Source organism: Polyodon spathula, chromosome 10 (assembly GCF_017654505.1).
Source record: "Polyodon spathula isolate WHYD16114869_AA chromosome 10, ASM1765450v1, whole genome shotgun sequence".
NCBI lineage: Eukaryota > Metazoa > Chordata > Actinopteri > Acipenseriformes > Polyodontidae > Polyodon > Polyodon spathula.
Window position 1 is genome coordinate 1709611 of NC_054543.1, and position 11948 is coordinate 1721558.

Sequence of the window (11948 nt, forward strand, 5' to 3'; positions counted from 1 at the left end):
AACTCAATGAGGTTAAAATCTCCAAATAAACAGCAGAGAAAATGGGGAAGTCTGCAAAGTTCCAGAGCTTTATTGTCAGCCATTTAGGCTACCCAACATAAGTTAGCAAGCTTTATAAATCAGTCCGGGTATTCAAATTTGTTTCAATTAACCTTTATATACTAACTACAACACTTGTGATATATATATATATATATATATATATATATATATATATATATATATATATATATATATATATTAAAAGGCATAGGACATGCTTACTTATTTGGAATATGTACATTATTGTATATTTGGTGTACACAAAATGTGGCTAGCTGCTTCCAATATTCCCCATTATTGAATTTGTGTAGCACACCACGTTGAATTCCGCGAGGTCTCTAGTTAGCTTTGTTTCAATAGTACTTTTGATCTCTAAATACTGCAATTTGCTGGTTGGTCCATTTTATCACACTGGCCTACAGATCTCAGTATTTCATGCTTTGTGGGTTTCACAAACTCAAACATTTTTAAATGAGTAACACTAATCTGGACTCTATACACATATGAACAGCATGAAACAGAAATGCATTACCTTCTGGGTCATTTCCATCAGAGCAGACTGTTGACACATTCAAAACCTGACTGTAAAGGCTATGCTTAACACTGTCTTCTAAAATATCAGTTTAAAAAAAAAAAAGGTAAAAGAGCTCTCACAATGATACACCACATACCAGAGTGTTTGATTACATTGAGTATTAGACTTTTTTTAAAGTAATGGTCTAATTGTTCATCCATTGTGTGTGTGTGTGTGTGTGTGTGAGATCCCTTTGGGATCCTTGTGATGAAAGCCCTTATAGAAATGTCACCTTGCCACAACCTGGATGCCTTACTGTATGTACTTACGGTACAATTTCAACATGATCCTGACAGTTCCATCGGCTTATGCCTGAGCTTGAAACACATGCCTCTTAAAAGATTGACGGGACACACAGTCTAAACTGTGTAAAGGGAAATACAGCACAGCTATCTTCAGAATGCTTTAATGTATTCTATCTGGTGATACAGAGATTTACCGGCTCACTTGTTCTTCTAAGACTGTTGTAGTCTTACACAACCCTGCTGAGTTTGATAGTACCCTAACAAGAGCTACAGACACGACTAGTTCAGCAGCTGTACAGCAAAAGCAAAGCTGTTAAATGGATATAAAGCTCAAACAGAGCTCCAGTAAATGGATAAGGCGTTGTGTGATCTGTAACTATCAATAACACCAACAAACAGGGAGGAAGGGAATACATACCTGCGTACATTATTGTTCTAAATTCATTTGTGTTATTTTAAAAACAGACAGTTTGTTTTGTATGTATAAACTCGCCATCAGAATTTCCATTATGTCTTAACCATCATATCGTACACACATGCACTGTCACCTCACATTCAGCTTACAACCTTGTTTTTGCGCTAATTATAATTCTGGTTGCGCAGATAGATGTTCAGCTGTGTTGTTGTTTACAAACACGTCAATGCCCCCTGCTCCCTTACCTCCGCCCAATTTAGGAATCTTTCCAATCCTGCTCGTTATGTCAGCTGTCAGGGTCCCGAAATCCTGCTCGTATGTCTCAAAATCAGACGACATTTTGTGTTTGTTTGTTTTAATCTCAAGATAAAATAAATAAGGAGTCCAGAATATGTTTCTCAGACAGATGTCAGCGTCACTTCCTAATAGGTACACCACAATTGTCGTCCGATGTAAAACTGGAACTAAGGATTCCACTGAATGAAGTAGCAAACCCACTGGTAAAATGAAAGCTTTATTTGCAAGCTACGTGTGAATAATGAAGAAAAAACGTGTATTTTGGAATGGTTTATATTCCTGTTAAAACATATATCAGAATATTGGGTTCATACTACTAAACGTAATAACACAAACATAAAATATGGAAAGCCGAATTTGTGTAGTGTATTGTCGTAATTATTCGCATTCAGTGTATTAGTGTAAGTATTCAGTGGTAGGCTTGGCACAGCTTTGCGCATTTCATTCTTGGGGTGCGCTGACTGTGTCTTTCATTATTTTCTTTTTCAATCAGCTTGTTTACGCAAGGGGAGGTTTTAGTTGGCCGGGACACCTACGGGAAGTATCAGTTGTAGAGCCACAACGAAAGGAGGTGGGTTGGATTTGAAGAAACAGTTTGTGTTGCACAGTAAAAATTGGGTAATTATTTACCGGCTTTGAAATATTGGTGTGGGAGAACGGTGTGTTTTTTTTCGCAAATGAATAGAAGGTATTTGTATTTTTCTTTAAGTGGTTCGTTCTTAGATCGTAATTTGTATTTTTTGAGTGTGTACAGTCGTTGCATTTCCTGGTCAGCTGTTTATATAGCCCTCGGTCGGTGCTGGACTCTTCAGTCTGGTAATATGGCTTCTTCCCCAACAATTACAGAAGAGTCAGGATAAGAACAAGGAAGGGTTGTCGCCAAGGTCCGGGAATACAACTGCGCAAAAACACAGCCTCATTTTACATGTGTTATTTTTAGTCTTTACTTTAGTGTTTTACAAAAAAAATGTATTAGGTCAGGTAAAAATAAGAGTGAATGAATAAAATGAACCAATGTAAACCTGTCTTCTGTCGACAAGTATCCGCAATTTTACACGTATTGTTATTGTGTTGTTTTTTGTCATACATAGTGTTGAGATATAATATATACAGGCAAATGGATTGTTAAACAGTGTGAACCACTTTAATTATATATTGTTTGTGATTAAATGTTAAGCAATCTTGCTTTTTGATATTTAAATACATTTTTAAAAATGGCATTCTGTCTTAAATGTACAATTTCAAAGCGGTGTAGTTGCTGTGGTTAACGAACGGAAATGTTGCTGGCTTTTTATAGGGCAACTGAAGCAATACAGTGCGATCGCGTTGTGTCCGTTCCTTATTTAGAACACGTTTGTTTGTATTGTTTGTTTATTGTTGCTGAATTGAAATTGTGCACAGACAGAAGTTTTGTAATTTTTTGCTATAGGTTTGTTAGGGACTGCAGACATGTCATATTTTCCTACGGTTGATTTGGGGGAGCTGGTGGACGACGACGATGCCACGCCCACTCCTCCAGAAAGTGCTTTAATCCGTAGTAAACTAAATAGCCATCTTTCCTTCTTTGCACACTGGTTAGACAAATTAAAGAGGGCAGTGTTCGCTCAGGCCGATCTTGAATTAGGTTTGAAATGCTAAAAAATAAATACATTTTATAAATTGCAGTTTCATAGTCATCATTTGTGCGTTTTCAGTTCTTCCAGTTGTACCAATTCAATCTTTTTTTCACTTACCAAGGCGTGGGATTATGCCTGCAATAATAATAATAATAATAATAATAATAATAATAATAATAATAATAATAATAATAATTTTGTATTATTATTATTATTATTATTATTATTGTTGTTGTTGTTATTATTATTATTAAATGTAATACATTGTGTGTGAGGTGTTCCTGTTCAGATTTGGTGTCCTCTTGTGCAGATAATTAGGTTTGAATCCATTTTTATTTTAAATACAGTTTTGACAAGGTCACAAGGCAAATCTATCAGAGTTAGTAGTTTCTAATCCCATCAGATTTGTTTTACCAGAATATGGATTCCACACTGGATTATCAGAAGTAGCTATGATCAGACCATCTATTTGTCAGACATTAACTCTTTTTTTTTTGTCTTCCTCTAGATGGGACATAAGTAAAGCAAGATTGTACCCACTTTGAAGAAGTTTTGATCCAAAAGATGCTTAAGCGTTTTACATTGGGAGGCACTGGAGGACAACCACGTTACATAACTTTGCATGCTACAGCTTCAGTCTTGTGGGAAAAAATACAACAACCTTCCCTTGCCACTTTGGGGGATCAACAGTAAATGTAAAACGGATTTTACCCAATTTTTTTTATTAATTTGATAACAATAAAAATGAACATACTATCTTCACTTATCAGATTTGAAAATCTTCAAGAACTGAAGAGATTGTGCCATTGGGGACCAGTTATAGCCCTTACGGTTATAGCAATATGCTCAACTATGGCGATTCTAGACTCTATCCTTTGGTACTGGCCTTTGGACACCACTGGGGGAAGCATTAATTTTATTATATTGATAAACTGGACTGTTCTTATTCTTTACAACTACTTCAATGCAATGTTTGTTGGTCCTGGGTACATTCCTCTGGGGTGGAAACCGGTAAGCATGGTTGGGACTGGGAGCTTGGGGCTCTTAATTTTATATTCCTGTATTTTAAGCAAATTTGAAATAGCTGGAACATATTTTTGGAAAAATTCAGTGAAACTAACAGGGTTACTTGAAGATCAGGCATGGGGCTATGTTAACAATGTAATAAAATGTAACACTTGGCAGATGTGCCATTTGCAGTAGTATTGTATTCTGTGAAGTTAAATAATTTAGGATCCATAATTTTATATATGCTTATTACTGATCTTTTAAAGTTGTTTCAACACATTTACACAATTTAGGAACCAAGATATGCTAACAAACACTGGGATCAAAGGGTTTTTAAAAAGAGGAGTGGTAACTTTTTCAAAACATTTAAAATATATAGTTTAATTTTTAAGTGTGTATGAAGTAGGTAGATATGTAAACTTTAATACAGACTTGTGGACACCCACAGAGTGTGTGTGTAAATAGTAATATCAAATTTCATTTTCAACCCTGGTAATCCTATGTGTCACTCCTAATGTTAATCCATCAAATGCAGATTAAATGATTTCAATAATTAAATTGATCAAATTCCCAGGACATAAAAAGCTACATGTTCCTAATCATAGTGCTTCAGAAGCCAAAGAGAGGATTTTAAAGGCTTAGTTTGTTTATTTTTAAGTCTGTTTTAAATTCAGTCAACATGAAGTCAAGCCCTAAACCACAAGGTTTATTACCAAGTTTAATTTCTGTGATTTATGATCTTTTAAAATCAGGGTATTATATTTACTATTTACCCTTGTCTGTTCAGGAGGGTGTTAGTAAATAAATCTGTTATAGCTAGTTTCACAGCCCTAATATTAAAACACCTAAAGTCCTAACCGTGGTGTCCTCCTTCTTTTTCTTAAACAGGAAAGCTCAAAGGACTGTTTGTGCCTGCAGTACTGTAGAGTGTGCCAGGGATTCAAGGCACCACGATCACACCACTGCCGCAAGTGTAACAGGTATATGTGCATGAGTTAGCATTGCTTTCGGTCAGTGAAGGTCATCTTAGAGCTAGAGTCATGCTGTTGTGATATTGGCTTTCTCATTCCTGGTTTTACTTCATTCTGAAGACAGAATTATAAATATGTTATTCAGATTTATCAATGTCATAAGTATCCATTTTTCTTTCCATTGGCATTCAGAGCTGGTTACACAGGTCCTGATGAGTACTAATTCTGTACTACCTTACTTAAGGTTAATATTAAGTAGTTCAAGGTGAATGCTAATCAAGGTCTGTTAAATCAGTCTTGCAAGTACTGTATGATTTGCTCAGATTAAATGCACAACATTTATTTAGCTATTTTTATATTTTTATACTGCACACAGTATGGTAATTGCATAATTTAAAAATCAATAGAAAAGGCATAATTATCAATTAGAAATGTATAAATGTTATACTCAGTATAATCTTAATGGGGTGTTTTGTTTGCTTAATGCAGGGACTGGTTGTGCCCCCACCCCCCATTCACCTTGATGAGTGTGTTCAATTTCTGTAGTTTCCGCGCCCGATCCTGTGAATTTCCTGATTGAGTGCCTGACAAATTAGGATAAGACTATAGGGTTTCTGAAAAGGCTATTCTCTTCACTGTCTAGGTGTGTAATGAAGATGGACCACCACTGCCCATGGATCAACAACTGCTGTGGCCACCAGAACCATGCTTACTTCACCAGCTTTCTGATTTTGGCCCCCCTTGGCTGCATCCATGCTGCTGTTATTTTCATTATGACTATGTACACGCAGCTTTATGACCGGGTGAGCGGGTGTATTTCTATTACTAATATGTGTTTCTGCTATGAGTTTGATTCCCTGTGATGAACTTTGATCTGCATCTGACCTGGGTAAACTAAAATGAAAAAAAAGATTTAAACAGAAAGGGATTATCTAGATTAACATGCTGGATTCCATGTACCAGTATATAATATAATAGTGTCTACAGCCCCTTTCAAAATTTTCACCTTTTTTTTGCCTTATAGCCTAGAATTAAAAATGCATTAAAAAAAAAAAAAAAAAAAAATAATATATATATATATATATATATATATATATATATATATATATATATATATATATATATATATCATTTATCATTTATCTACACATCCTACCCCATAACTTCCAAGTGAAAAAAGTATTCTAGAACTCTGTAGAAAATTAATAAAAAATAAAAACTGAAATAGCTTGGTTGGATAAGTGTCCACTCCCCTTGTAACTGTCCCTCCAAACTGGACGACTGAGCAAAAAGGAGACTGATCAGAGAGGCTACCAAGAGGCCAATGGCAACTTTGCAAGAGCTACAGGCTTTTATGGCCAAGACTGGTCAAAGTGTGCATGTGACAACAATGTCCCAGACACTCCACAAATCTGACCTGTATGGTAGCCATTACTCAAAAAATCCACCTTGAATCCCATTTTGAAGTATGCAAAAAAATACTCGAGATTCTATAGCCTTTTTGCAAAAAGTTTTGTGGTCTGGTGAAACTAAAATGGAGCCTTTTGGCCTAAATTCAAAGCATCATGTTTGGTGCAAACCCAACACAGTGCATCACCCAAAGAGCACCATCCCTACTGTAAAGCATGGTGGTGGCAGCATCATGTTATGGGGGTGTTTCTCATCGGCAGGGACTGGGGCACTTGTCAGGATAGAAGGGAAAATTAATAGAGCAAAGTATAGAGAAGTCCTTGAGGAAAAACTGCAGCCCTCTGCAAGAAAGCTGAAATTGGGACAGAAGTTCACCTTTCAGCATGACAACGACCCAAAGCACACAGCCAAAGCTACACTGGAGTGGCTAAGAAACAAAAAGGTAAATGTCACTGAATGACCCAGTCAGAGCCCCGACCTAAACCCAATCGAACATTTGTGGCATGACGTGAAGATTGCTGTCCATCAGCGCTCCCCAAGGAACTTGACAGAGCTTGAACAGTTTTGTAAATAACAATGGTCAAATATTGCCAAGTCTAGGCGTGCGTAGTTGGTAGAGACCTATCCCAACAGACTCACCCAACTCTAATTGCTGCCAAAGGTGCTTCCACCAAGTATTAACTCGGAGGTGGAGACTCATTCAATTATGATCGTTCGGTTTTGTATTTTTAACATATCATTTTTTTCTCAATAAAATCTTTTTTCCCCTTAACAGTGTGGAGTATGGTGTGTAGATAAGTAGTAAAAAAATCCTCATTTAAATGCATGAAACTCTGAGGCATTGACACAACAAAATGTGAAAAAATGTTCAAGGGGGTGTAGACTTTCTATAGACACTATATAAGTTATTTTCTTTTTACCCCAAACCACAAGCGCCATGACAATACAGGGATTCTTGTCTTGTGTAAACATAAAAACATAATTTCATTTGTTTCTTCTGGTATGCCTCTTTCTAATTAGTTTTTTATGTTTATTACTTGCAGATATCTTTTGGGTGGAGCTCTGTAAAGATCGATATCGGCGCTGTTAAAAGAGATCAACGCCCCATTATTCCCTTTGGGGTTTCTGCTTTTGCCATGTCTCTGTTTGCCTTAGGGTTGGCACTTGGCACAACCATAGCAGTTGGAATGCTGTTTTTCATTCAGGTACAATAGATTTGTAACCACAAACCTAGGCTTTGTCATTGAAACAGGGTGTTGGCTAAACCCTCTTTTAATGGAACATGCTAATTAAGTAAAACAAGAGACAGGTCAAACTGTAAAAGTGGGATGTCCATATGTACTTATTACATTCTGCTGTGTGGAACTTTTATACACTAGTTTTTATAATATTATGCTTATCCCATGCATGTTTATGCTTCCTTAGTCTTTATATACTCTTGTATACTACCCTGTCCAAAATCCCACTGTATACCACAGTATATGGAACACTGTAATCTGTGTTTACTTAGCGCCTCATTATTAATGCACAAATCGTAATTAACATTCCCAAATTCTCTTGAAGGTGTGCATTCTACTGCTTTTGTTTCATTGCTTTTCAAAAAATTATTTTCTGCAGATGAAAGTGATCTTAAGAAACAGAACTTCAATTGAAGTCTGGATTGAGGAAAAGGTAAAATGTATTCCAAGCATTTTTATTTTTCTATGTTTGTAAGGTGTTTGGACCTATTTAACCTTGTACAGAGCTCTTATCTCAGGAAGTCACGAAATGTGCTTTTCACAGAAATGGTAAACGTAGGACATTTGTAAGATGTAGTTTTTTTTTATTCATATTCTGATGTGTTGAGGCAGTGTTCTATAAATAACACTATCTATGAAATGTATCCACAGGCCAAAGATAGAATACAATATTACCAAATAGGAGAAGAATTTATTTTTCCGTACGACCTGGGAAGTAAATGGGAAAACTTTAAGCAGGTGTTTACCTGGTCTGGGATTCCAGAGGGAGATGGCATAGAGTGGCCTGTTCAAGAAAAATGTGACCAGTACACTTTAACGGTGAGTGCAAATGCCCTGCAATTCACCCTCTTTAACCATGAGTGCACCCTGCCTTTCACCCTCTTTAACCATGAGTGCACCCTGCCTTTCACCCTCTTTAACCATGAGTGCACCCTGCCTTTCACCCTCTTTAACCATGAGTGCACCCTGCCTTTCACCCTCTTTAACCATGAGTGCACCCTGCCTTTCACCCTCTTGAGTTGAGCAAAGTCAAGGCTGGCGTAGCAGGTTTTATTTTTTATCGGTTTATCCTCAAGTTCGATTTCTTGTATGTTCAAAGAAGATGCTGTCAGTTGGATCAAATCAATAGAATGTATAAGTGTGTTCATTGGCTATTTTTGGAACATCTTACAAAAAGTATTTTATTCATCAACTGTCCAAAGCACCTTTGGCCATCGTTCCATAGTCCAATTTCTGTGTTCTTGTGCATATTATAGCCTTTTAGTCTTGTTCTCCTTTAAGTATTTTTGCTGCAACACATCCTTCAAATCCTTATTTCAAGAGTGACCTTCGTACTGTTGATTTGATAGACAATGACACCTGCGCCTTCTGCCAGTTCTGTTGTCAATTCAACGCTTGTCTTCTTTCTATTCCTTAAGGATTCCTTTTGCACAGCAGTGTGTGTGTAACGTATGTGTGTGTGTGTGTATATATATATATATATATATATATATATATATATATATATATATATATATATATGTTACATTTTATTATACACAATAAAACTTTGTATGTTTCAAAAGGTACTTCATAATTTAATAAGAAATGTAATATTATACACAGCACATAAGGCAAGCAACAGAGTATAACAAAAACATCATGGACTTACCAGATTGACTCTTGAATGATGTAATTTGTGGAATAAATGTTTTTACAGTCCATGGAAGATTTTTTTAATCACTGTAGCCCACAGAAATCAACAGGGAAGACGAAGAGCTGGATTGAAAAACCAAATAGCGAATACTTGCAGTCAACCGTGTCATGTTTTTCATACCATGAGCAATTAAAAAGGCAATTTTGTTTTGGTCCTCCCTGTTGAAGAAGGTCCCATCTAGACTTTGGATGACCTTTATTGTTATTTTTTTATTCTTATTTCTTCCTCAATTGAAAGTGAGTAAAATGGCATATGAATTAAAATCTACAACGCACTGTATGGAAATCGAAACTTAAGAGAGTAGCCACATGTGACCCATGCTGTTTGTATGACATAATCAAAACTTGTTGCACGCTAGTGTGAATGAGTCACACATGACACTATCATTATTTTTCTATATAACTGTTTGGTGTTGAAGTGTCACATATTTAAAGTTGTCAAAGAGTTGACATATGTACTTTTCCTTGTATTATTTGCAGATTGAGCAGATGAAGCAGAAAGCTGATAAAAGAATTAGAAGTGTAAGTCCATCATTGCCTTAATCTGAACAGCAGAAGGCAATCAATGCATGTGCAATAGGTCAAATTGTATTGTTTCAAAATCTGTGTATTAGCTATCTGCCTATGTGCACCATTCTGACAAATGTTTAATTTTAATATAGCAAAGATTTAAATATTTTCACAAAAATCTGTGGATTAAAATGTTTGAGTAGAACTAACTTGGAATAGAATTCCTATTAGATCAAAGAGTGAAATTATGGTCTTAATTTGACAGTTCACTCGATTCTAAGTAATGCAATCTTAAACCATTTTAAACTTTGTAAAAAAAAAAACCCACTTTGAGAAGAAAGTTTACCACTGTTGTTTCTGTGACAGGTACAGTACCGTGTAATAGAGGATTACAGTGGTGCTTGTTGCCCTCTAAACAAAGGTGTGAAAACGTTCTTTACAACACCCTGCACCGAAGAGCCTAGAATCAAACTGCGCAAAGGAGAGGTGATCTTTGCCACCAGGGGCCTAAAGTAAGCCTATTCGCCCTTTCCTAAGCTGTTTCGTGGATCGTTCAGCCTTGCTCCGTTTCAAAACCTCTCTGTTTTAAACAGAGCAGAATATGCATTTGTAATTATATTACACATAGCAGGAAATCAGTAATAAACCTCAAGTTATTGTGAAATAAGTGATGTGTGGCTCGCTGTATTAAGAGGTTGGGAAATTTCAATGGGGACTATTGGACTGTCTTCTTTTTGTAGAAGTAGTCAAAGATGACGTCAGCAGCATAAGCCCAATGAAACTCTCCATGGGAAATGTTTCTGTGCTGTACAAGCCCCATATTGAAACCTGAATTATCCCTTTGTTGTCTTTTTAATACTGCAGTTATTGTTATTTTAGTAAAATATTTTATAGGTATTATTTTATAGGCACATGTATGAAATCCAGAGATATTTAATAAGTCTTGACTTGATTTCACAGGAGGTGGATGTATGGAGACAAAGCACTTGATGACGAACAAGTAAAAGGTACTTAAATAGTTAAATATTCTAGTTCAAACAGTTGAACTATTGATTAACATTTCATAACTAATCTCATAGAGTCACACTTAAAGTGCAGTTAGTTGAATGTTTACATCTGTCAATAGTGTCCCAGATTCAGTCACTGGTTTAGTTATTAAGTCTTTATAGGATACAGGGACAGTTTATTCTAGAACCATACAGTACAAAGCACTGGCAATATATGAGTGGGGTTAATACTTTTTGGAGCATCTCTGCCTAGTGTAAGGCAGCAACGCGCTTACATGTGCAAATGAGATCAGCAGTCCTGGTTTGTGAAATTGTGGCTCATTCCTCTCATAGAATCTGTATGAAGGACTCGCTGGAAATGGGTTTACTGGGACCCTTTCGCAGAGGATCGGTCGAAGGATAGCCCACACGTGCTCGATGGGGTGCATGCTTGTTTCTTATTGACATTTGTAAATAAAACACCTAACATTGTGTTTGTTTTATTGCTTTAAGCTGGAGTTCGTGTTAGAGGCTGGTTCCCAAGAAGATGTGTTGAAAAATGCCTTTATGACACAGTCAACAATCTACCAGTGAATGAAGAGAAAAAAGATAGATAATTGTTTTTTTTTTTTTTTTTTTTTTTTTTTTTTTTTTTTTAAATATCCGGGTATTGGTCATTGGGTGCTTTTGACAATTGTTCTTTCAACAGAACAACCCCTTACTTGAACCTGCTTTTCTTCTTTTTTTAAATATTGTTTTGGAATTATGCAATTTGTAAAAGCAGTGTTTTCGCATGCATCTCAGTGTATCCTTTGTACTGTGCAAATACATTTTTTAAAATTATATTTTGTAGCACAACCCTACGTATTATGCCTTCAGATTTAAACAAATAAATGATATTGCACCCAAGTTATTAATTTTTTTTTATTATTAATTTCAAT

The 11948-nt window shown here is 35.9% G+C and overlaps 2 protein-coding genes across 9 annotated transcripts in view; one reads left to right on the plus strand and one right to left on the minus strand.

Moving 5' to 3' along the window:
- Positions 1-1706, minus strand: part of LOC121321706 (vesicle transport through interaction with t-SNAREs homolog 1A-like) — a 109881-nt gene extending 108175 nt beyond the window's left edge. Inside the window, exon 1 of one of the 4 annotated variants that reach the window (XM_041260779.1) lies at positions 1522-1704. In XM_041260779.1, coding sequence (XP_041116713.1) covers positions 1522-1615 — 94 coding nt within the window. In that variant the 5' untranslated portion in view covers positions 1616-1704. Of the gene's footprint in view, positions 1-1521 lie in introns of all 4 variants that reach the window. The other 3 variants (XM_041260780.1, XM_041260781.1, XM_041260782.1) reach the window with 3 other exon arrangements.
- LOC121321704 (palmitoyltransferase ZDHHC6-like) lies at positions 1704-11931 on the plus strand. 5 transcript variants are annotated; one of them, XM_041260778.1, is made up of 11 exons: positions 1704-1776; positions 3698-4200; positions 5086-5177; positions 5812-5971; positions 7622-7783; positions 8196-8249; positions 8468-8635; positions 9992-10033; positions 10388-10533; positions 10982-11028; positions 11521-11931. In XM_041260778.1, the coding sequence occupies exons 2-11, from the start codon at positions 3934-3936 to the stop codon at positions 11622-11624; spliced, it is 1242 nt and encodes a 413-aa protein (XP_041116712.1). In that variant the 5' UTR covers positions 1704-1776; positions 3698-3933; the 3' UTR covers positions 11625-11931. The 5 variants fall into 5 exon arrangements, with proteins under 5 accessions (XP_041116712.1, XP_041116707.1, XP_041116708.1 ...); XM_041260773.1 differs by lacking the exon at positions 1704-1776 and adding an exon at positions 1988-2191; XM_041260774.1 differs by lacking the exon at positions 1704-1776 and adding an exon at positions 1988-2144.
- The last annotated feature ends 17 nt before the right edge of the window (positions 11932-11948 follow it).